Source organism: Nelusetta ayraudi, unplaced genomic scaffold (assembly GCF_046127955.1).
Source record: "Nelusetta ayraudi isolate G7.1 ecotype Tasmania unplaced genomic scaffold, CSIRO-AGI_Nayr_v1 ptg000022l, whole genome shotgun sequence".
In the NCBI taxonomy this organism is placed as follows: Eukaryota; Metazoa; Chordata; class Actinopteri; order Tetraodontiformes; family Monacanthidae; genus Nelusetta; species Nelusetta ayraudi.
The window spans coordinates 4,601,504-4,627,427 of record NW_027466072.1 but is presented as its reverse complement, the minus strand read 5'-3'; the positions used below and the strand labels follow the sequence as shown (position 1 = coordinate 4,627,427).

Genomic DNA, 25,924 nt, shown 5'->3' with positions numbered 1-25,924 from the left:
CTTTAATTAAGATGTGAAACCACGTGGGCCATGAAAAAACAGGGATTAACATCAAGGCAAAGTCACCTGCTACGGCTATGTGTTTGCAATGTGCTTTCTTACCACTAGGTGGTGCCAAATCATATCACGGTGCCTTTAAAGCCAGTACAAATATGTCATCCTCAAAGCCAACTGTGAAAACACTTTCCTTAAAAAAAAACCTAAAATAACAAAGAACAACAAGCTGGATGTGTTAACCTCCAAGAATAGCTCTGACACAATGTTCCGCCCTCATTCGCCGTAATGGCACATTATCCCTGCAAATCCCTGTCACGGCAGAGTGACGGACCAGAGAGCCGAGGCAGACCTGCACTCGCTGCTAAATAATTGAGTTCCACCAGGCCCAGTTTGGAAGAGGACTGTCATGGATCAACGGACCAGCACTGCCCTGCAGAGGCTCTGGTCTCTCTCTTTCTTGCTCTGTCTGTCTGTCTCTCTCTCACACACACACACACACACACACACACACACACACACACACACACACACACACACACCAGTAGCAGCAGGCGGTTCAGGCTCAGATCAAACAGGATACCAAAGCCTGGGAGAGCAGGAGGCTTTTCTGGAGGCTCTGCACTGATTTTACAGTCGCCACAGGTCAGAAACACTGAACCCCACCGAGCTCAACACTGGCTGATCGTCTGAGGGACATCTATAAATAATTTATATATGTTAATACCTGAGACAAGGGATATTTTACGCAAACAAAACAAAATGTCTGAAAACAAATGGGACGAGATGTCGTAATAGCTTGGATGTGGGCATGTACAGTAATCAATTCAACTCTTGCAAATTCGGATTATGTTAACTTTTTTTTTCTTCATTTCTTTATATGTATGACATTTTGATGAAACTAAAAAAAAGTTTATTCTCAGTTTAGATCAGGTCCAATAGTACAGTTTTGAAGCTTAGCAATTAATTGAAACAGAAAATAATCACAGACACTTATTTAGTGACCTTTATGTTTCAAAGGTCACTAAAATGGAAAAACTGACATTTTAGTTTCAGCCCCGTTCCTCACTGGCCAAAAGATGAACAACAAAATAACTTAAAGAAATCTCTTGATACAATGTCACACTGTTTGCGCTGCTCCAAATCACTTAATGAATCAAAATACAGCAGCATGAGTCATGTGATGTAACATTCGCATCACTCATTGGCCAGACGTGTCCTGGAACACATATTTTTCCAAAGTAGGTCTTTGATTGGTCAGAATCAACACGGGGGCAAAATTCCACAACAAGGCCAGCGGAAGGCAAACAAAGGAGAGGAGGAAAAGGCCGAGCGGCGAGCTGACTGAGTGAGAAACTTCTGGAAGTTTGGCTCAGCGGAGGAGTTTATCAGAAAGCCTCTTAAGACCTTTTCTTCCTGAGTGCGACAGCTGCATTAAGAACCGAGCCACAGCGAACGGTGGGAACTGAACTGTGGTGCAGCTGAGTGGAAGGGACGGACGAAGCGGCTGCGGAGGCACCTGAAGACTCTCTGCGGCTCTCGGAAGTGGAGCCACAGTTTGTCTCAGTGCTGCTGATGGCTCGCATCGATCCCGTTGCTCCCTACGACTCCGGGCTCGCCTGCGCATCTAAAGTGGGTCTCCTGCGCTGATGTGTCACCGCGTCGCTGCAGGCCGGTTCAGTTCGTCCGTCACACTGCCCTCGGCAGGCCCGCGGGACTAATTACAGCAAGGGCGTTATCTATTACAGCCTGCTGCCACTTGGAAACACCTGAGAGAGGCGACGAGTGGCTGCTCTTTTTTCGCCAAGCGCTCGGCTTCCTCACTTGTCAGTTTAGAGAGGCGACGTACTTTCAGAATTTTTTTTTTTTTTTTTTTTTAAAGAAGAATGAAAAAGAAGAAAAACAGGTGATGATGAAGCCGTGAGCGTGCCGAGCGAGTAAAGGGAGTCGTGGAAGCCAGACCAGGTGCTGCGGAGCGTGGGCCTCATTGATTATTCAACACCCCCTCCCCCTCCTCCCCTCTTGAGCATGGACGCATTGGAAGGCAGAGGTCAGAGGTCATCCTTCATCAGGTGGAGAGGTTCTCGGAGGGCGAAGGTTGGATGGCGTCGCCGAGGATGTAACTCTACCTGAGCCGCTCCTCTCAACCCAATCAGACGATGCTTCGTGCATCAGAAGAGGGCGGAGCTCAGCTGCACCACCCGCCTCCTGCTGCTGTTCATGGCCCATATTCTGCATTAGAGAAAAGCCCCCTGCGCCAGATAACAATCGGTTATTCCGCTGTGTTCCCCCCACACACACACACACACACACTGCTCCCCTCCCACTCCCCCTCCTCTTCCTCCTCCCCCTCCTCCTCCTCCTCCTCCTGCTCCTCTTAATGGCACATCCTGTCCAAACGGCGCCCGGCGGCTGCGGCCACTGCAGCTTTGCTAAAAGGCTCTTCCGCCTCTGGACCGGAGCCTGATGACTGATGGTGATTGTTTTGGACAGGAACTTTGGTCTTTCCTGCCTCGTCTGAGGCTCTGATCCTTTCATTACGCAGATTAAACATCTTTCATCCGGCTGTTTGTCAGCTGGCGAGCGATGCGGCGAGCTCGGAGCGGCTCACCTGGCGAGAGGATCGGGGGAGAGGCAGCAGCAGACCAATGCCGCCTCAACAGCGCAATGTTGTTTCACTGCGTGCTGCGCGAGGGGTCAGTGACGTGAATGAATAAGCGAATGGCTGGATTTCTAATGGACGTCAAACATTCAGTTTCCAACAGGCAGCATCACTAGAGTTTAGTGAGCAAAAGATGACAAAATATTAAAAAATCAAGAGCTGAAGAATAAATAAAAAACAAACAAATACATAAATAAAGTGTTAATATCATGACATAGTATATTCCATAGCAGTACTTACTCAGAGGAGTCAATGAAGTAAATAACAAGGGCTCCAATGCTGAGAGCAAACACCAGCACCACCTGTGGAGGAGAAGAACATTTTTATTTCATCCATCCATCCATTTTCAATACCCACTTATTCCTGAGCTCAGGGCCACGGGGCCTCTCCTTTCCCTACATTGTCGTTCATTTTATTGAACGACACAAGACAAGAACGACAAGAATAAATACCGGCTTTGTTTGCTAAGATTTTTACCTTTTTTTGATGACTGCATTTCATTTAAAGTGAAGATGCTCTTATACAGCATTGCAGCTTAAAGGTCTAACCCCCCCCACCCCGATGTCAGCAAACTGTCAGTGAACTCCCCAATAAGGAGAAAAGTTCACAAACAATACTGGAAATCAGGCTTTTGTGATGTCACAAGGGGAACTGACAAACCCTCTGGGTGAGTGTACTGACTCCGCCCCTCTGGGACCACCTCGAATTTCAGCTCCTTCCAAACATACAGAAGCTCCAACGAAGCAGCATTTTTATTTGTAGGGTGTAAACAGAAGGTTAAATCTGCTGCTTTCAGGATTATCTGCAGATATTTTTCAGATGAATACGAACGCACGGCTGAGACCCCTGGTGGTCTGTGGCTCAGACGTTTTGTCTGGTGAATTCGCAGCGTTCCTCTCTTGCAGTAGTTCCGGTGTTTGCAACACTTTTCCGACATGTTACATTTGCTTTTATGCGTTTGTGTGTTCTTGGTCTCGTGTCTTTTCTGAGTTTGCAGCGTTTGACATATCCAGCTCAAAAAACGAATGCTAATTAATAGACAGGCTGCAGAGAATCCTGCAGGCTTGAGTTGCAGAAAGCAGGAAGAAAGAGCCGCTGCTGTGGAACAGCAGTGTCTCACACACACACACACACACACACACACACACACACACACACACACACACACACACACACACTCATCACTCACTGTACACACCACAGTGTAAATAAATACACAGTAGCTCCGGCTCATCGTGTAAATTGGCAGCGGAAGAGTGGGCGAGGTGACGGAGCGTGGCTTCACATTTCACACACACACACACACACACAAACACACACACACACACACACGCACATGCACACTCACACAAACACACACACACACGCAAACAGAGAGCCTGGTGGTCACAGTAGAACGCCGCATCAAGACGGGGGAAGTAAAAGATGAAAAAAGTGGGCGGGGTTTCAGCCGCATCCCAGTGATGTTCTGCAGAAAACTGACTCCTGCGCTCAGGTGTTGCTCGGTGCAGACAGGAAATGCAGGTTTGCAGGATAAGAGGCTGCGATTGGGGGGTTTGGGTGGGGGTGGTGGTCATGTAACAAAGAGCCACAGTGTGAACGCAGGAAGTCAGGCTTGGGACTATAAACAGAGAGCTCAGACACAGCGTGATGGGGCCACTGAGTCACTTTCTTCAAAGCGACACAACGACACTGAGAACTGTCAGGAAGTGTCGGCGCAGGAACACCGAAATGGAGCGCGGTGGGAGAGTCTGTCACCAAAGTGGAGCACCACCATGACAAAGTAGGCCGAAAAAGAAGGAAGGAACCGACGCGCAGACTATTAAGTCCCTGCAACCTGATTTCTGGCCAGAAGTTGATCAATAATCCTTAAAATAAGTGTCCTCCTTCCTCGATGTGGGTCGAGCCGGCGAGACAAAAGGTTCCCGCCACAGTTGGGAACCAGTGTTTTACATGCGGAGCCATGCAGGCCGACTGTCTCCACCCCCACCTGCCCTTCATCTGCTCAGGAGCGGCTGCAGCCGAGCGAGGAGCCAGCCGAGCGCTATTCATTATGTATGAGCTCGGCCCAATTCATTTCCATGATGTGAAATTACATTGTTAATCTGGTGATCTGCTGATGAGGCTGCCCTGATGACTGAGAGCACCACGCATGCATTTTTAATAAATTCCGCCTCTTTTTTTGTCCCCGAGGGCCAGGAAATCTCGGACCGAACAAACGCGGTGCAGAAAACAACTCCGAAGGTGCAAAATAGAGGATTTGGACAAAAGGCCGGGAAAAACAGCAACAGTGTGACCAATGAGCCACCTCCTGCCATTAGCCAGCACCTGGCTCCGCCCACTGGGCGCCCCAGTCACATCTCAGTCAGAGGTCGGCATGAGTGGCAGCAAAGATTTACAAAGATCCATGTCAAGATCTTCATTTTTCTTCCAGGACTCCAGAGGAGCAGCGTCACATGAATAATTATTTAAAAAAAACAAAAGAAAACAGGAAATTATATATTTAACCCTCTGTTTGCAGCCTCCTGCCAAGCTTTTTCAGAAGGCTTTTCGCTTCTTGCTGAAACTGACACCTTTGTTGGATCTCCCACATTTGGAAGAAGACAAAGACAAGGCGGTTTCAAGGGGGCGTAGTCAACGCCATCGCATCGCAAACCTGCCTTTTGTGACATCGCAAAGAGCTAATTTCCAGAAGAGCTTGCGCCATTTAAGGACAGAGTTTCAGCAAATGACTGTTCTCATATGTGGGGAATTGAAGGTGAAGGCATAAATTGCAGTCAGGAAACATTGAAAAAAAAAAAAAAACGACAAAGTGAATTTTTCAAATTATTGGACATTTAAATTTAATAAAGGTCAGACTAAAGCGAAGGTGTTACAACACATGAACACCTAGACTGAAGTCATTTGAGAAAAACATTAATTCAAATGACAAAATGGCAAAACAAAACAAAAACAAAAACTTAAAATTCCACTTCCTGTCTGCCAAGACAGAAAGGCAACTTATATATATAATATATACAAATATATAATTCTGTTTCAAATTTCTCTCAATGATGTGCGGTGCATCGCCGGCTCTGCATGGAGCACCGCCGCATCTCCAGCATTCTGCAAACATCAGAACTCCTCCACGCTTCTCTGAGAGTGACTCACCGTCCACCAGCGGGAATTAGCTGCCAAAGAAAAGGAACTTCTTTATATCTATAAAATCATGTGAGAAGCTCAAAGCTGGAGTCGCCTCTCTCGCTCTCGGCTGCTTCTTTTCTTATGCAGAACACATACAGGAATATTAAAAGAGCTGTGAAAAAACTCTGAAGAATCTTTTAGCCTGTGTTAAAAAAAACAAAAAACAAACAAACACTGTGATGGCAACAGCCATCAACTGGCAGCCGTGCTGGATTTGAAAAAACAAAAATGCTTTGCTGAGAGCTGATTGAGATTCATGGAAAGTAGAAGCAGGTTCTCCAGAAGGTGGAGGCGGCTGCTGCGTTATTCCGAGCCGCTTCGGGGGCTAAAAACAGAATTCTGAAGAACAGGCTCGATGTGGGGGGCAGTGAGTGGTTGCTGGTGGAAGTGGGGTGGGGGGTCGGGGGGGGGGGGGGGGGTCCTGCGGGGAGGGTCACTCCAAACCTGCAGGCCTGCGGTCGCTCAGAGATCCGGCCTGCCATTGGTGGGATGCCAGGCATGGTGTTGCTGTGGAGTGAGAGGCCCGTGGTGCACGTCAGCTCTCTCTCGCTAGCGGCTAAAATATGAGCATGCAACCCCCCCCCACACACCCCACCCCACCCCACCCCCACCCCCTTCCTCTGGTGGTCACCTTCCGCCCACCCCACCACCACCACCACTACACCCCTGCAACCCCCATGAGCCGCTGACCTCGTGGCAACCTCCTCCAAACAACGGCTAGAATGAGTTGACTGGACAGTCGTGCTGAACTTCAGCCGACCTGTTGAAGATCCAAAGAGAAGCTCCGTGGTCGACCTCCACAAAGGAGACAACACATTTTAAAGTGTGCACAATACACTTTGTTAATGCTCTTAATCAATAATCACATAGTTCATCTTTTTATTCTGATATTTCATCATCTTTTTATGTTATTGTCTCTGGCAGAAGACTGTAAACAGAGGGCTATATACGGCATTTCCCGGAGATCTGGAGAGCTTTTTTTCCTCTCAGATATTTAATCATGCAATGCTGATCCACTGGAGTCTGGGATGATAAATAAAGAATTGAAGTGGGTACAATATGGGACCTTTTAATCCGGTGCTTTAAAGTGGCAGACAGGAGTGAGAGATTCTTGAGCTGATTTGTGTAATTACGCTCTGAGGGCGTCTATAGGTCTATTTTTATCTTTGACGAAGAAGCGGTGTCGCGCTCGGTGCAGAATGTCGAGTATTGCTGGCTGACTAAACTCACAAATGATCAAAATAACAAAAAGCTTAATAAAAAAAAATCACCAGATCTACGAAGTAACTTGTTGCCAACACATACAATGGTGTGTCTTTTAGGGCTGCCAGGAACTCGGCCAACTGCTGCACCAGATTATTTCACTGCAAAGCCAGTAAATCGTCGAGCAGCAGCAGCAGCAGCAGCAAACAACAAATTAGCACCTCGACAAAAGCAGCTGTGAAGTCGGCCGGTCGGCAGCTCGGACAAAACACAGGAACCGGACCGGTCGATGAAAAGTGAAAATTCTCTGGAAGTTGGGTGACGGACGAGGAGCCGACCTGCCGCTGAACTCTGTCGGCTGTATTTAGCTCTCGTGCGAGGACGCAGAGGAGCATATGTCAGGCCCGAAATAGGCTCCACACAAATTAGGACTAAAATTATAATCTGATTCGAACTGGGTTGCACACATGATGAATTGATGTGTCGTGATTACATTATTATTGCTTTCTAGCTCCGCGATTGGCTGACAGTTGTAGCACATTGGTGCATCTACATCACTCACTTTTTTCCAATCGTACAGAATGGTTTCAAATTGAGGGTTCGGTATTCATGAACACAGAATAAAGTGATCAGATCCATTTGTATTTTCCCATCATGCCCGGCGCTGTGACGTGAGCCATTTGTGACACGACCACAGGATCACCAAGCCAAACCCGGCAGCCTGCCAGTGTTGTTAGCCAGATGATCTGAAGCTTGTTGTGTCGGATCGATTGGTTCGGGTCAATTCCATCGGAATTGAACATTTTAATCAGGTCGGTGATTAATCTGATTAATTATGGTCCTTGTAACCGCACCTGGTGATGTGTGGCAGTTTGTGATTGAAAATTAAACTGCCCGTCAAGAATAATTATGTCAAGTGAATTTGAACAGTTTCAATAAGGTTCGTTTGTTCTGTATTTTTCTACTTGAACTGGACAGAACTCACGGCTAAATCTGCCCAATGTCACTCCTGTTTCTAAACACATCACCGTGTCATAAATCAGTAAGTGCAAAACGCATTTCAATTTTGTCGACAGCAGACCTTGAATAGGTGTGACATCTTCCCTTGCACACAACACAACAACGGCAAACGGGCGGGCAAGAAAAGATGGTCTTCCTACGGCCTGGTGGTGGCGGAGTGTGTCACCATCACGCAGCAGCTTTATCTGCGGGACAGCAGACTTTGATTAAACTGTTCAAATCAGGCAGATCTGCAGGTGTTCTGGGAGGTCACACACACACACACACACACACACACACACACACACACGCAGGACACATCCACAGCTTAAAGACTCATAACCGGAAAACAAATATTAGTGTGGGAACTGTTTATGAGGCAGGAAGTCATTTTGATAATCCTATTTATTTAGAGGCGACCTGGCAACGCGTCACGCATCACTTCACTCCATCAGCGCTGCAACGTAAAGGCAGCAGTTCCAACCCACCACGGTGACACTGTGTGTGGTTAAAAAATAAAGGGCAACGACTTTTGTCGCAAACTCTGAGCAAACTGGCTGCTGCACTGCCAGATGGGAAATGAGGAGGTATCGTAACCGGTGGCTTCAAATGATCCTTTAAATAATGGAACACGGTGGTTGAAAAATAGCCCAGAATATCAGTCCAACTTAATTTTCTCCTACACGGCTTCATCCCGTTTGCAGGTCCTGCACCTCATAAATATTTTGAGACGTACTCCTTTGATGCATTAATGCAGTCTCAAGGGGGTCCTGCACGATAAATGCAAGGGCTTGTTTCAGCCAAGACCATCCGACATGTGAGTCGATTCGCCAAGATTTGCTTTACTCTGCTTACATATTTGGAGCAAAGATCAGTCAAGCCACCTTAACAACTACGAAAATGCTGCTGCTACTTGAAGACGGAAAGCTGTTATGTTTGGAGAGTTTTTGCATTTTAACGTGGACATTTTTAAAGCGCAAACAGCCTCAGCAGCTGTTGTAACAGTCAGTGGAGCACAGTTTTGAACAGTTTCAAGGATCATAACTGCAGCTAAAGATCAATTCTTTGGATACAAACAGTTAAGTTCCTCTGAGATTCCAAGAATCCGAGCAACTGCGATGAGAAAAGCAGTAAATAATACTACTAACAAATATAACCAGGTCATTTTAAATGGAGAAGAAGGCTTGTACAGAAAGAACAGACATAGGACTTCGAACCAGGCACTCTGTAAAGCAGCTCTGGTGGAACACAACTCATCACTGTGACAATCAGACTTGACAACAGGCTGTAGGATGACAGGAACAGTGGAAGGTTAATATATATTATACAATAACCTTCAGACACGTGAGTCTCTCATATGAAATTGGCCCCTCGCGAACGGCCTGACCCCGGCTGTGCTGCTCTGTGATGTTGGTGCCACGATTTGCGACTGAAGTCGGATCTGAAGGACGCAGCGCTGGACGGGTTTGGTTCAGCGAGCCCAACGGAGCTCCCGCCTCAACATTTTGTAAGACAAAATCAAGCATCATTTTCCTCTCTGAAAGTGGACAATTGCAGCTGGTTTTAATGCTGTTTGAGTTTTTCCTCGTGACCTAGAGTTTGCCATTATTCTTTGGTGCTTGATTTCGGCAGATTTTATTTTGCAGGGGCTGGTTGTGCAAGCAGCATGTTCACAGAATGCAGCATGTGAGCGACTCAGCCAGGCGATTCTGCACCTTTCACCAAAAATTGTAAATTATGTAATTTGGAGAAAGCAAAACTTGGGCAAAATAAACAAATTGTTCCAGGAAGTTCAGTACGTTCGGCCAAAATATTTGGCCCTTTCGATAAAATGTTCAGGAATGAGACAACACAACGGGGGGGGGGGGGATTTGGAGTCAAGCAAACATTATACACATACTCAGAGTGACGATCCAACCGCTCCCGAGAATGTATAACCGCTCTATCAATTTTTCTTTGTTTCATGTTTTCTTTCAACATGTTCTAAAACACAACATGTCCATTAATGATGCTTATTAGCATCTGCGAGTCCTGAGCCAACCATTGAGTCAACAGGTCCCTATGAACTTGATGACTGACTCTTCCCTGCTACTACTAGTTAGCTAAGTGCAAAGAATAGACCAGACAAAGCTACTACTGTCACTATCACTGCTGTCTGAACTACATTGCATTAGCTTTGTGGTAGAAGCCACATCTCTGGATTTTTTTTTTTACTTAAACTCATGGACTTCTCACTGTCGCCCAGCACCAATCACAAAAATAACATACTGCTAAATAAGAAGGAGAGAGAAAAGAAAACTGCACACGTACACTCTGGATGACTAACTCAGAGGCTCAAACGACTCAAAAACCCAGTGGCTCTTATAAACGTCAGTCAAAATAAAATAATCATGTTTCTTGTCGCTGCAGTCTGACTTTAAACAAACAAAAACTCAGTAGGAACAAGGATGGAAAATCATCGAATGACAGCGATCACTTGAATAAATGCAACAACCTAAAGAGACTTTGAGAGGAGCAGTTAAAAAGACTCATTAGAATGAGACAATGCACCCTGTTCAGTCATAACATTGTCAGTTCTCTGAGCAACAGCTGGTCCCGGTGGGAGTGGTCACATGACCTCCCTGTACGAACCCCGTGCAAAGCGCCATGTTTGTGAATGGGTTTTAATGATGAAAGTCTATCTACCTCTGGAATGTTTAAATTATTAACGTTGCTCAAAGGAAAAGATGTGAAAAACAGGATGCAAGAGAGTTGGTTTTAACGACAGAGCGGCTGATTAAATCGGGGGGGGATCTGTTTAAAACGCCACAACTTGCTCGTATTTGCTCACATACTTAGCAAATTTGTCAAAAGACTTGTGAGACGTTTAATTAGCTCTTTAAGAAGCTCCTCTGTGCAATCTACCCAGCCAACCGCTGCTTAAGATTTTACCTCTGAATTTCGTTTAAAATGTCTGGATAGCAACACGGCTGAAGAAGTTTTTCTTTTTAATGAGTGAGTAGGGTTTTTTTGTGTTGCAGCTCTGGGAAACGAGGCTGACGCAACGCTGTCGCATCTCGACTCCAGAGGGAACCAGAACAGGAAGGTAACAGACGCCTTCCCTGACGGCAGGAGAGAGCAGCGTCGCAGCCGGGGGACCAGGGGAAGACAGGATGGAAGAGAGAAATGTCCTCTGTGTGTGTGTGTGTGTGTGTGTGTGTGTGTGCACACAGGCGCCTGTATGTGTGTTGACAGGATACAAACATCTGCGCCTAGTCCTGTAGTTACAGAGTTTCAAAATCTTCATATTTATACTTTACAAAACCCTCATAATACATTTTACATTTTAGATGATTTTGTTTTTGTGTTTAAAAAAGCTCAGAGAGGCCAGAAAGGAAGCCTCAATGTCCTTTGTGTTGTCACAAAGGGCAGATTACCTGAACAAAAGCGGTGATGGGAGAGAAAAAAAATAACAATTACAGTTAAACGATTTTAGTTTTCTTTACCATGATTTTTTTTTAATATTAACCTCTCCTAATTGGTCAAGAATTCTCTTTCTGGTTTAGGCAGCCGGTTGAAGGATTAACACACATTCTCTGAAAAGTGGAATAGAGTAAATCAATGATGGATGGACTATTTCACTGTTTCACTGACACACTTTACTGATAACAGTTTTTTTTTTTTAATAATTGGTTGCAGTGAAGTCCTGCCAAAGTCGCAGTGCATGTTGCAGTAAATGTTGCTGTGCGTTGCTGTTGTTGTGCTCAACGACACTCCAGAGCTTGTGGAGTTGCCTGGGGACAAGACTACAGAGCCTCCACCTCCACCTCCACCCACACCAGGGCACCCAGAATCAACACGCCGAGCTCTAATCATCTGATTAGAACTTCCACAGACACAGTGACGGGATCTCTGCTGGTGTTACTGCTGGGAATCCCAGAACGAGCGCTGGGCTGGTGCTGATGGAAACATCCAGCCTGGAGATGAAGGTGGTGAAGATGACAAACACTAGGGGACTAGCGCCGACCCCGGGGCTGGCTGACTGGATCCAAGACACATCAAAAAACCAACCGTGTGGTTTGCCTCTGTGTGTCAGTGTCTAGAGTCTCAGCACAATCAAAAAGAAATAACAGAGAAAAAAAAATCCATAAGGAAATCAGAAAAAATTGACCTACTATTTTAAAAAAAATCTCCCCTGCTGTTTAGGTTTAAATTTCCGGACATTTTTTGTGGACGGGTGTTTCCCACTAGCTTGACATCGGGCACTGGCCCTTGATGTGTAAAAAACAATGGAGGGTAAAGTGGCTGGAAACCCGAACCCATGACCTTAAAGCTGCTGCTCGCCGCCGCCACTCAGTCAGTGTTTGCTGCTGGTTGCACTGTAACTACACACTGCCTGAAACCCGACACTCTGTTTGCTCGTCGACACGAGCGGCGGCAGCGGTTCAAAGCCGCTGATCTCAACCACAGAGAGCCGATGACATTTTGGCTCAAGCCAGTCGGAGCTCCGCCCCCTTTGGGATTTCCCTTAAGCACGTGGGGGGGGGGCAAACGGCGGGTCCTGCTCCTTTAATAAACAGCAGCTTTAAACGTATCCCGCTACGCTCAGCTGCGGTCACTCTGCCGTACAAATACCAGACCACCGTCCAAAACACGCCGCAAATCCCAATCGCAGAGGCTAAGCCTCGATTTAAGTCGGCCTGGAAGCGGTCCAACAACCGCCCCCCCATCGCTAGCAGGGCCGTAAAGAGCTTAGGGGTGGACGAGTCTCGCTGTCTGTCCGAGATGAAAAGCCGCCAGAGAGAAGAAACGAGAAAATCATCAACATATCCACCTCCATCCAGGGCTCCAGCTTATTGTTAGCAACTGGCTAAACATGCTAGCTGGGCACGGACGCTGGCTTATTTGACAGTCAATCGATTTGACTTACAGCTGTTAAGTTGCTGTTTTGTTTTTTTCCTGACAACTGCAGCTTTGTCATCCTATTGTGTCACCGGTGGCCATACCAACAGCCGGATGGAGCTAAACTCATAGCTTCAACAACGACTGTGCATCCCAAAAACAAAAAAAAGCATCTTAGTTCGAGGATTGAAAAGAATTTGGCTGAAAAACCTGAACTTGACAAGACATGACGCTGGTTTTAACTTCATGGACTATTGGGCTGCGTCCGACATTGTGGCTGGGCTACGACGAACCACAGAAGAAGAGATGGGAGGATCCTCAGACGGATTGACAGCAGCATCATATATTTACAGGCCTGTGGGGGACACTGCTTTGGAGCATTTATCCGCTAACATTTAGTAGTTCCAACACGTTTGCAGGAGCATTAAAAAAATATATATTTTAGTTAACAGCAGGAGGTCCTGCTTCTTTTATGCCAAGTTCGAGGATTAGCATGCAGCACTCCTGGTGTGTAAGCTAACGCCGGTTCCATTACGTAGAGGAAGTCACAATTCATGCAGGGCCTCCTTGAGGTATGAGGTGGATACACTGTCGTCTGACAGGATAAAATCTCCGACAGAAGCCGTGAGTCACGGCTCTGGCTGGACTCCAGAGAGAAGGACTTGCCAGCGGAGGAGAGACAGATGAGAGAAACACCCAGCGGCCAAACTCCCAAACTCCTCTGCTGTTGAAATGCAAACAACGCTCCCAGTCGGGGAAGATCTGCAAACTACTTTGCGTCTGCAATCAGGCAAAACTTTTTAGCTTTGCCAATTAGCTGTGCAGACTCCGAGTCTGGCACCGACGTCTATTAACCTCCAAACGTTCTGTTTCTCCAACAGGCATTAATTAAAGTGAACCGCGGCTGACTGAAAGTCGACTCAGTGTAAAGTGCCAGGAGTGTTGCTGCTTTGAGAGCAAAAAAAGAAGGGGGCGGCTGGGAATATGATGACTTTTAGTTTTAGCCTAAATGAACACAGCAGATGAGCCTCCTGCGCCTGAATGACCTGCGTGGAAGAAATGTCTTTGGAGCCGCAGAGTATTTTCACAGTGAGCCATTTCAAAAAACAAACGAATAAAACAAAATTTGATAATGTTTCACACCACAAACAAAAGCTTCATCTAATCATGACGTTTGTGCAACTTAACAACACAAATTAGCTTAGCAGGCACTGAAAAAGTCACCATCACAGTTGATCAGTCCGCTAGCTGCTGCTCCGCCCTATCAGAGCAGGAGGCACTTAGCATTTGCAAATAAAAAGAATGCTGAGTCTATTCGTGGTCATCGAGAACCAGTTCCACGGTGGGGACTAGTTCCTGGATTTTCCATTCCTAGTGGAACATCACAGCTTAAATCCTTTTTCAGCCACTTGTGTTCCTGATGCTGCCGTCTTAAAACACTCAAACACTTCCTACCATTTCCCACTTTTCCTCGTCTGACCCATCGACTCTATCTGAGGATGGGCAGAGTCATTGAGCGTCCACCACCACTTCTGAAACCAAGTGGTTTTCACGATCAGCACCATCTGAGCTTCCGGCCCGGAAAAACACGGGGAAAAAACCCAGAAGATTCTATATTGCCCACAACTTTACAGCCATTTCTATTGAACATTATACCAAATACACATAAAGGTCTATTTGATAATTAAGAGCAACAAAAAAAATGTTACCAGTTCATCACTGCACAATTTTAGGGATCCTCCTCTTCACATGGACAGCCAGTCATTTCAAGAGTTTTTGTCCCTGCTGGCCAAACGATAGAATCTGTCTTGAAAGTCTCACAGCCTGTAACTGAAATGTGTCGATACTGGAGAAGTCGCGCAACGTTCTGACTTGGCAATCCAGAGGAATCAATGAGGGGAACAGAGAAGGAGTCGGATGATGGTATTATCAATAACATCCTTTTATGATTTCCCTGCAATTTGCCCTGTCAGAATGATTTCAGTACTCAATTTCTCTGCGTTTGTGTCGCTGAGCAGTGAGATGAGTTTTGAAGAGAACATTGTTGCAACTGAATATTTCTCTGTGTTTTTTTCCTGTCTGGTTGCTTCGATACGAGGCTGCCGGCCTTGACACGCCGGCAGCAGCGGCAGCAGGTATTTCATCGTCGTGTTGCCAGGCGTTTCTCAAAAGAAGTATTTTGCCATTAGAAAACTGGAACTGGGGTACCAGTGTGGTAAAAAACGCACCACTATTTTTGAAATCGATGCCCTTCGTCCGGGAAAAAAAACTGTACAAAAAGATCCATTCATCCATTTTCCATACTCGCTTCGTCCTGAACTCTAATAATAACAGGGGTCTGCTGGAGCCTCTCCCTGGTGTCATAGGGCGAAGGCAGGGCGACACCCTGGTCAAGTCACCAGAGCGTTGTGGCCCTGCAATGAACCGCTGTGGATCCATTTAGAAAAGAATCTTTCATTCCCAAACAGGGAAAAATGCCCCTCAGTGCTTACAGCTTCAAAAGGCCACTAAGGCCACCCACTGTTTTCCAGCCAATGCCATTAACTAATTAAATCGCGTCATCAGTCCCCTGCTGCAAAACAAAACACAATGGCATCATTTTTCCAGAGCAAAGGGAATATAAAGGAATAATGGAATAAAGGGTTTCTTTTTACCAACATGGACACCAACTGCTCGGAAACAGTTTCATAGTTTCCAGTTCTTTCTAAGAGGAAAGTCAGATTCACCTCCAATGATGAAAAACATGTCAGAGGGAAGATGAACCACGCCCCCCCCTTGCGTTTTGTGTTTCATGAATTTGTTTTGAATCAAAGCTCATTGTTAGTCAGTGACATATCCCTGAAACACACCACCATCTCCCATTTGGGACTTTCTGACAGAACACCAGAACCCTGCTGTTCCTCCTCTGTGAGCCTGCCAAGCTAGCTATGCCCCGCCCCTCTGTTAGGTCGCCTCTTTCGAGAGGCCGTCGTCAAGCCGGCGCTCCGCTCGCCACACATAGGAAAAAAAATAATTAAAAAACTCGGCCGGTTTCGCACTAAACAAATTCCATCTTGACATTTAGAGCCAGCAGAAACGGTTCCGCTCATGAAAACTAAAGAGGGGAGGACGGAGGGGAATACTGATGCGGCAGGCTCATTATGCGGCTTCCCGAGAAGAAACGTCTGCGGCGGTGTTTAGCTGTGCTTACACATCCGCCGCCAGCCCCCGTGAGGAGGATGCTAACTGCTAATCTGTTGCACAGAGACGGGAACGTTTACTGCTTCGTGCCTGCCAGCCAACGACTGCCGTGGGCAAAATTACAGGAGCGCCGTGATTGAACCACAAGAGGAGAAGTGAGAGCCTGTGACGGTGTTTAACAGCTGAAGACTTTCAGAAAAATTCAGTTATTCAATATTTCAGTGTTTCTGTGTCTGTTTCTCTACGTTAGTTCAGATCTCTGCTGATTCTTCTTGGTGCTGTTGATAATAAGATGATACTTTGATGATAAGAATCAGGTGTGGTGAGTGAGTGCTGGACCGTGCTCAGACTCAAGACTCAGTTTGATCAAGTCCACACATGATTAATGATGCCAAATAACTCCAGGAAGCAGCGTGTTAAGTAAATGTGAGTAGAGTTAGTGTTACCAGGAGGACAGACCAACTGTAACTTCAAATCTAGACGTCCATATATTTCCTCTCTCTAACCAGGGTTTGTTTTAATTTGGTTTCAAGGAAGGAAGAGATTGGACGTGTCTTGGTGTCCCACTGAGCCTCCGTCGCCAGGAACAATCACAAACTTTCCTCCTGGAAAACCCTGAGAGGACGGGACGAGCTTGGCAGCAACAGCTGCTGCCGCCCGAAAATAGTGCCGGACTTGACGGCGGGCAAGGAGCCGAGTGAATCCCCCTCCCCCGCTCCAAACTGGTTCAGCTGACGGCTATTGTTTAATCCCCTAGTGATGTCATAGAGGGCAATATCTCTTTCCACGTCCAGCCTGGTGATCAGGTCGATTCAATTTGACGGATCAGTGCAAGTTGATGAACGTCATCATCAGATGATCAGATTGAGGCTCATTCCAGTGCCAACCATCTCCTTTACTACATTTTTTCCATTTCCCAATGTTTCCCTTCCAACAAGTGTCACTGCGTGGTTCATTCAGTCAATTTTTTTTTTCACTTCCATACAACTCTTGAAAACATCTCCTCCTTCTTCTGCTGCGCCACCCCACCTGCTCTGTTCTGTCATTTGACCTTTAAATGCGATAAAGTTGTAGTTTTGTGTGTGTTTGGGCTGTCGAGTGCAGACGAGGTCCAGCAGGGAATTGTGGGTAAAATCAGGTGATGAACCCTGGATTGAAAAAAATAAACAACAAAAAAAACATCTCTCTCTCTCTCTCTCTCTCTCTCTCTCTCAAACCAAGAACAGGAAGCAGAGTTGTGACCTTACAGGAGAGCCGACGGGCTTCCTGGCACCAGCTTCACCCTCCCCCACCCCACCCCCAGTTCTTTCTGTTTGGATGCGGATAAACAAGGTGGGTGGTCCCCAGCGACTGAGGGGGAGGGGCATAAAAAAATCAAAGGCAGCAATAATGCAATAATGCAAGAGTGACAGATGGGAGCCTCTCCGTGGCCCAAATCTGAGGGTTAACTCTCGCCGTCGTGCAGCCGCTGTCCGATCTGAACCCAGAGGATCACCGCACAAGGCCCAGATAGTTGGTTGTTTTTTTTTTTTGTCCTGATGTGACATTAGAGAAGAGGGGCCCCGGTCTCTCAGCCAACAAAACCTCAGCAGACTTGAAAGGTCATCAGGAAGCGTCGTCCCCGCTAATGAAATAGCCCCGAAGGCAACGTTTGATCTTTTACAAGCGGCCGAGACATGACGGCGGGCGGAGCGGCGGGGAGCAGCGGCGAGGAGTGGGAGGGTCCACCGCACCTGGTTGTCAATCAACGTGCTCGTTCGCAGGTGCACGACTTTGCCAAAAGGTGTAATAATGATCAAACTGAATGTTGTGAGACGAAACGATGTATAGCGAAGAAAGAGGATTTTTTTTTTTTTTTAAATACAAAGAGCACAAAAATGTTATCCCCACAGTGCTTTTGCTGCCCTGATGATGGTTCAATTTCATCTTTTAAATAAACTTTTAGTTTTACTTTGAATAATAACGCTGCAACTTTGACAATGTCTCCTAATGACAACAGTGAACATCTCCATCTCCACAGAAATAAGAAAAGTTCGTCCTCCACTTCATTTTCTTCATCCACTTTTCAGAGCACGTGTGCCACAACAGTTCTGGAAATCAGTCCACTTGTGATGTCATCAGGGACATTTGTACTCATACTGTTTTCACCTTTGTGACCAGACCCACAGTCAGTTGTTGGCCCCACCCCCTGAGAGCCACCTGCATTTGTTTCCTCTCCTTCCAGACAAGTTCAAGGTCCAGCAGAGCCTCAGTTTTAGCAGGAGGCTGTAAACAGAGGGTTAAACCTGACGCTCCCTGGACCTGCAGGAGCGCTGGAGAGTGTTTCCGGGGTAACTTCCTGTGCGTGGCTGCTCCGCCCGAGTCTGGGATGCAAAATAAATGACGGCAAGCTTCAGTTCCTTCAGTTAACCATTCGAGACTTTGAAGTAGCCACGGCTTCGAGTTTACCGAGCAGAAATAACACCTGCACTCTGTTTACCACCATTCTGTTTCATCCCTCCCTTCATTAGCCGCCGCTTTCAGCTGCACAAAAACAAACACATTTTTTTTTTAAAAAAAGGTAGCTGACGGATAAGTCTGCTTGATTTCCGCCGATCGATGAAGGATCAGAGAAGAAGAAGCTGCACGGGAACTGCAGGAGAACTCAGCTCACAAACTTCCCGCCGCACCGTCGACCGTCTCTCAGGGTTTGATTTATTATCTCACCCCCGTTTTTCATCCTCGCTCCGGTTTGATTGGTGAAATTAATTAAAGGGCAATGGATTGGATTTGTGGCAGCTTTCATGGGAAGAGTTCTGGTTGCCAAGCTGTGGAAAATCCACCCTTACATCCACCGCTGGTCTTTATTAACGCAGGCCGGTAAAGATTTATATGCTTTTTATATTTATGTCCTGCAGTAAAACAAAACATAAATAAATAAACAAACAAATCTTCCCGGTAATATTTCAAGAGCAAACTGGGTTCGGGAGAGACGAAGCGCCGGGTTTTAAAGAAATCAACAACGTGGGAGGAGGATGTCGACAAACACACACACACGCACACACACACACACACACACACACACCCTGCCTTTGACTTAATCCATCCACCGGCGGCTGCGGCCCCGATCGGATCAGATGGCCTGGAAACAGGCTTTCATGTGGCCTCGCTGCTCCACCCAAACAGGCTGACACACATCTGCTGGGCTCACTCTCTCGCTCTCTCTCACTCTCTCTCTCACTCTCTCTTTCCTTTTTTTTGAGCTAAGCTGCAGTTGCCATGGTTACAGACGGGACCTCGCTAAACACTTGTTGTGTGTCAAGTCATCATCCAGACGGGGCACCTTGGCTCGCTCTCGTTCCCTCTCTCCCTCTCTCTCTCTCTCGCACACACAGACACACACACACACACACACACACACACACACAAAGGCTGACAGAAGCGTTGGCGGTGCAGAGTGAGGAAGAAAAACAAGAAGAAGAAGTGCAGGAAGGCTGATGATGACGTCACACTTCCGTTAGCAGCGTGCAGGTGGACGTGGCCTCAGCCAGCGTGACTCATCACGGACGGAGGTGACATCAGCAGCAGCACGACTGAAGCACTTTAGGTTGTTTTTTTTTGTAGCCCAAAACGCAACGTGATCAAGATAGAATTTTTTTTAATTTTTTTTAAGGAAACAAAATTTGTCCCCGGTGTGAATCATCTGCCGGCTCGCGGCGACGCACGTCATCTCCAAACAACAACAAGAAAGTGTGTTCTGGGTTCACCGCATCCTGAAGGGAACGTCACTCGGCAGGAACCTCAAGTTCTGATTGGCTGTTTCAACCAGATGACTTCAGTCTGTTTCGTTTTGTTTTGTATCTTTGTACAAAACAGCAACTGAACCGAGGCGCCGCAGTTTGAAAGCGAAGCAGGCCGAGATTGTTTCACACCACCGTTGCTGTTGCCATGGTTACAGCCTGTTTGTCGCACCTACACATATGTGGCGTTCTTCTTCACCACGATTTAGCTTTTACATGTCGGCTGAAGGTCTGATCTGATCCGGGAAACAACTTCACATTTTCCCTCCGAGCACAAATCCAACACATCAGGTCAGTTTTGGGCATCTGTGCTGCAGCTGAGGCGTTCAGGTGTTGTCCTGTAAAACCCAGCATCCGAGACATAAAGAGCGAAAGAAAACAAGACAGATTTTTTTTTTTAAAGTCTGATTTACTGAATTGATTTGCTTCTTAATTATATTTTCACTAAAAGCTGTTGGAATCTGATCCAAACTCCCGGACAATCAATCTAAAATATCCTTAGTGTTTCCGCTCTGCTGCTGCCTGACCCGCAGACAGGAGAGAAAGTTTGCCGTCAGCCAATGAAACTCCAGTCTGACCGCTTGCCAGCCATCATTGATAAAAAGCACAAACACGCACGCACACACACACACACACACAGTGCGGGCAGTGATGGGCTCCCTCCACTGCGGCAAACCTTGGCACGGCGCTACGACTCCAAACCATTTCATTTCATCACTTCTGCCAACAAGTCGCAGCCTCGTCAGGCACTGTTGGAAGAAAAGCTGGAGGAAACTAATAAAATAAATAAATAAATAAATAATACTGCAGCCACTCCGTCACAGCTCCAACTCTGAGGAACCTCCGGATGGGAGTTCTCAAATTTTTCCTTTGATCCCGGGATTTGTTGTTTGTCTTTGTTTTTTGTCATTTTGGGATTTTTTGGGTCCAATGTTCCTCTTTTCATTCAGGTTTCATCTCATTGTTGACATTTGTGTTTATTGTTGTTAGTGTGTTTGTTGCAGCAAAAGACAAAGTTGGAAGCTTTCAGGGGGAATACAATTCAGCGTGACAAGAAATTGTAGACTTGGATTTTCATATTGTGGCTAAGATTTTCCTTGACTTGTCACAGAGGTTTCATTTGGTTTTGCTTGTGCAATTTTAAATGAAATGTCACTGTAATTGTTCCAGCCAGAACTCCCCGATAAACATGTTTGCGTTGGTGTGTCAGAATGCCAGAGATTAATTTGATGAAATATTTCACTCGCACACTGAGAGCAGCAGTTTAAGGAAAGTTCGTTGTCCTGAGCGGGTTGTCGACGAGTAGGCGGGTGATTGTAATCTGGCTTTATCTGACCACTAGCCACCCAACGCCTTCACACAGCAGTTGCAGGTGGAGACGTCGCTGGTGGCTCAGGGTATATTTCAAAAATTTCGACAAAGTACAATTGCCATTCGAAGGTGTTTTCATTGGGTTGCGTGAAGCGCATAAGCTGTAATTCTGGTAAAATCTCACGGGAGGAGAATTCCCTTTGCTTTCGTTTGTTTCCGTTTGACGGCTGTCAACAATGTTTGTTTTTTACTTTTCTCTTTGATTACTTGTAAAAAAAAATATTCCGTCTCCTCCTCCATCCAAACATGATGCGCCATTTTCACTTGAAGTGAACTGGTCACGTGACCTCACACAACATGTAAATGTGTAAAAAGTCTTTCCATGACACTTTTGCAATGTACTTCCATATCGATACGCCTGATTGAAAACCACCTCCTGAGAGCGTGAAAACCTTTTTAGCAACATTTGAGAGGTTTTCTGAAGTTTACGTGCTTCCATTACCAGTTTTTTATTGCGATATTTAGGTTTTGTGCAATTCTACGGTTAATGGAAACACAGCGAGAGAGGTGGCGGCTGAACTCACCAGGACTCGTCCCGTCAGCGTCTGGGCCGAGATCATGACCCCGGCCCAGTCTTTGACCGAGGTCATCCAGCCCACCTCGCTGGCCGCTGAGTCGTCCTTGTCGCCGCGCTTGATGCCATCGCCTGTGGTGACCCGGTGGACCTCCTGCTCGCAGAGGAGACAAGACGAGAGAAGAGGAAGACCTTTGAGTTTTAGCGGTGAGAGTTTAGCTGTGAAACGGCCCGGAGACGCATTGCTGTGTGTTGGAGGAAAAGAAATTAGACAAGAAAAAGTGAGGGGGAGGAAGTAGTTTTACAGCCACTGAACTGAACTGAACTGAATACATTTATTTTGAACAACTTAACTATTTGTATATACAAAAGAAAGAGATAAAAAAAAAAGCAAAAACATGACAAAACACCGCACATAGTTCGAAAAAGGAGTAGGAAGAAGTAAAAAAACGTTTAATTTCCTACCCCTTTTTAACTATGCTCCAGTAGGTAGCAAAATATTGACATATATTGCTAAACAGATATCCATATAAATACACAATATATAAACACTCATATAAATATTAAAAAAAAAAAAAATACACTACGTAAATATCTATTTAAACATATAATTATGAAAGTAAAAATCTACTAAATCCTTATAAATATAATATAACACAATATAACATAATATAACCACAAACTACATAAACCCAATGATCATCGTCATCAAGTATTGGCATTGGTATCAGTATCCATGATACTGGCTTTGCAATTACTTTGCTTCGGTCCAAAAAAGCTGCAATGTTACAATTTTAGCGGGCGATGCTACAGCTAGCACCCTTCTCTTTGTCACTTTTGGTCGTTTCGACAGGGTGTGGTGTGGAAGGGGGAAAGAGTCGCGGGCGTCAATGTGACGGTAGGCCACTAGACAAGGAGCAGAACAACACACAGGGGGCGCTGTGACGTCACTCACTCCTGCCCCAGGTGCCACTACTCAATTATTCAATCATAATTGATTTAGTTGAAAACTAGTACATACATTTAAAGAAACAGAAGGTAAATTGTACGTAAATACCTTTAAGGACACAGCTAGTAGAATATTTCAATAGATTAATTCCACATTCCACATTCCACAGCCCCAACATTGCTTTGGCCTTTATAATACAGGTTAAAAAGCACTCCTGATGCTTCAGAATGTGACTGAAACTTCAATACTTTCTGCTGTATGATAGTTTAGTGCAACCTGCTCGGGGTTCTGCTGATCCATCAGCATCGTCTTTAAAACTTGCGATAATCTGAAGTCAAATGACAATGAAAACAACAGCAAGAACAACATGAACAGCAGCAGCAGCAGCGCAGTGTCGCGGCAGCAGCACAGGTGCATGGCTCCTTATAGTGACCAGGCTCAAGGCCTCAGCAGTGAACCCACGCACATTCACGCTCACATGCACACGGTAAACACAAAGGCTGCACAGACTCCAGGAGTGTCTCCATGGCAGCCAGAGAGCTCCTGGTGCTGCTGATGGGCTGAGTGGGCTGTCTGTCTGTCTGTCTGTCCGTCCATCCGTCTTTCTGTCTGTCTGTCCATCTGCCCATCCGTCTTTCTGTCTGTCTGTCCGTCTGTCTGTCCATCCATCTTTCTGTCTGTATGTCCCTCTGTATGTCTGTCTGTCCATCTGCCCATCCGTCTTTCTGTCTGTCTGTCCATCCGTCTTTCTGTCTGTCTGTCTGTCTGTCTGTCTGTCCATCCGTCTTTCTGTCTGTCTGTCCCTCTGTATGTCTGTCTGTCCATCTGTCCATCCGTCTTTCTGTCCGTCTGTCTGTCTGTCCATCCGTCTTTCTGTCTGTCTGTCTGTCTGTCTGTCCGTCCATCCGTCTTTCTGTCTGTCTGTCCATCTGCCCATCCGTCTTTCTGTCTGTCTGTCCGTCTGTCTGTCCATCCATCTTTCTGTCTGTATGTCCCTCTGTATGTCTGTCTGTCCATCTGCCCATCCGTCTTTCTGTCTGTCTGTCCATCCGTCTTTCTGTCTGTCTGTCTGTCTGTCCGTCCATCCGTCTTTCTGTCTGTCTGTCCCTCTGTATGTCTGTCTGTCCATCTGTCCATCCGTCTTTCTGTCCGTCTGTCTGTCTGTCCATCCGTCTTTCTGTCTGTCTGTCTGTCTGTCTGTCCGTCCATCCGTCTTTCTGTCTGTCTGTCCCTCTGTATGTCTGTCTGTCCATCTGTCCATCCGTCTTTCTGTCTGTCTGTCCCTCTGTATGTCTGTCTGTCCATCTGTCTTTTTGTCTGTCTGTCCATCTGTCCGTCCGTCCGTCCGTCTGCCTGCCTGTCTGTCTGCCTGTCTGTCCGTCTGCAGGGACCAGCACGGTCCACTGAGCAGGAAATGGAGACAGGATGTGGAGATTAGCCACAGCCCTGATGGAGCAGCGCACTGCAGCCCTCACGCTCTTCCTCCACCTCCTTCTCCTCCTCCTCTCTTCTTCCTCCTTCTCCCCCACCTCTATCTCCTCCTCCTCCTCCTCTCTTCTTCCTCCTCCTAACCCTCCTCCTCCTCTCTTCTTCCTCCTTCTCCCCCACCTCTATCTCCTCCTCCTCCTCCTCTCTTCTTCCTCCTCCTAACCCTCCTCACCCTCTTCCTCCTCCTCATCCTCTCTTCCTTCTCCTCCTCCCCATCTTCTTCCTCCTCCCCTCCTTCACCTTAGCAGCGTCACCCCCCACTCTCCCGACCCCCCCGAGGTGTCTCTACTGCAGTCCCTCCTGCCATGTGGGATTAGTCGATGCACTTTGCACAGACGGAAAAACATGAGAAAAAAAAAAACTTAAAAAGAAAAAACGCATGCACACAGTTTCCATTCACACATGTGCGCGCCAAAGTGTGCTCGCATGGCGGCCTTTCATGTAGCGGTGTTAACGGCTGAGCCTCTCGCACCCCCCACATTCTTCAGGTGCAGTGTGGGCATGACGTGAGCCCCCGAGCCTGCAACATGTGTTGCATTCCACCGCAGCAGGTGCAGTGTCACAGTAATAATGTTGTAGTAACAAAACACTGATTGGTTGCAGAAAGAAGGTTTCCAGCAGCCTCTCTGGACTCACCGGAGGATACTAATGTAAGAATAACTGACATCTTTTTCTATTATTCACTCTGTGTTCAGGAGAAATGTGTTGAAAAAAAAAAAAACTTCAACAGGCGGCCGTTGGACATTTTATTTTCAAAAAAGCAAAATGAAAAAACACCTTTTTAGTTAAAAATGGGCTCCAGGAAAAGCGGTGCCGCCCGCCCACATGGCACTCTTTATTTTGATTTTTTTAAGCTTGACTCCATTATTGTGACTAAATGGCTGCTTGCACCAAGAAATTCAATCAGCTTGTGAGCCATTAATCACAGGCGGGCGGAGCACCAGCAGGCCGTGTCAGAGGCCCTGCAGCACTAAACTGATAACGCAGTCAAACTGCACGTCTGCTTCACTCAGCGGCCGCTGCAGTCGACCAAACACAGCCGCGGGGAAACTCAGCTTCCCTTCCTGGTGGGGCACGGGGGTTGTGTTTTGTGTCCAAAATTAATTTTATAACCGCAATTGTGTTGTTTGAATTAAGGCTGATGATGGGGAAAACAAGCGCTCCCTTTGGCTAAAGTTCTTTCGCGAAATGACAGAAATCGGAGAGATTTTCCAGAGTTACATCATGTTTTTCACACGGCAAAAGAAAGAAAAACTTGGACAAAACTAAATCTCACTTTTAATCTCCTTAGCCGGATCAGATCAGAGCGAGTGGATCAGACTTGGGCTGTTGGGGCTGAAGAGGTGCGACTGGGCGTCGACTTCTCAGGCTGCAGCAGCGACATGGAGGCAGCAGTGCAGCACCACAATCAGTCCGCAGCATCAGAGGGAGCAGCTGAAAACACAGCGACCTAGTTTGAAGGTGGGCGGAGTCATCATGACCTCATCGTGGTATCACCCCGTCCTGAGGACCAGTGGTCAGTGTGGCTGTCACCTGCAGTTTCCGGTTTGTTTTGGAAACTGGAATATTCCATATTTGGAGGTGTGGGCAGTACCGGAGGGTGAGCAGTGATTGGAGGGTTAGTGCAGCGTGTGGCCCAAGGCCCAAGGCCCCGCCCACCCGCCGCTAAGGCGGCTACAGTTGGCTACTAAACTGCAGCCATAGCTGCAATTTTATGGACA

At 46.6% G+C, this 25,924-nt stretch overlaps 1 protein-coding gene across 8 annotated transcripts in view; it reads right to left on the bottom strand.

Moving 5' to 3' along the window:
• LOC142889457 (calcium-activated potassium channel subunit alpha-1a-like) overlaps nucleotides 1-25,924 on the bottom strand; it is a 75,832-nt gene that overhangs the window by 40,228 nt on the left and 9,680 nt on the right. For all 8 annotated transcript variants that reach the window (XM_076028207.1, XM_076028208.1, XM_076028209.1 and 5 more), the window contains exons 2-3: nucleotides 21,777-21,920; nucleotides 2,897-2,958 (exon numbers count right to left, since the gene is read on the bottom strand). In XM_076028207.1, the coding sequence (XP_075884322.1) occupies nucleotides 2,897-2,958; nucleotides 21,777-21,920 (206 nt within the window). The remainder of the gene's footprint in view (nucleotides 1-2,896; nucleotides 2,959-21,776; nucleotides 21,921-25,924) is intronic.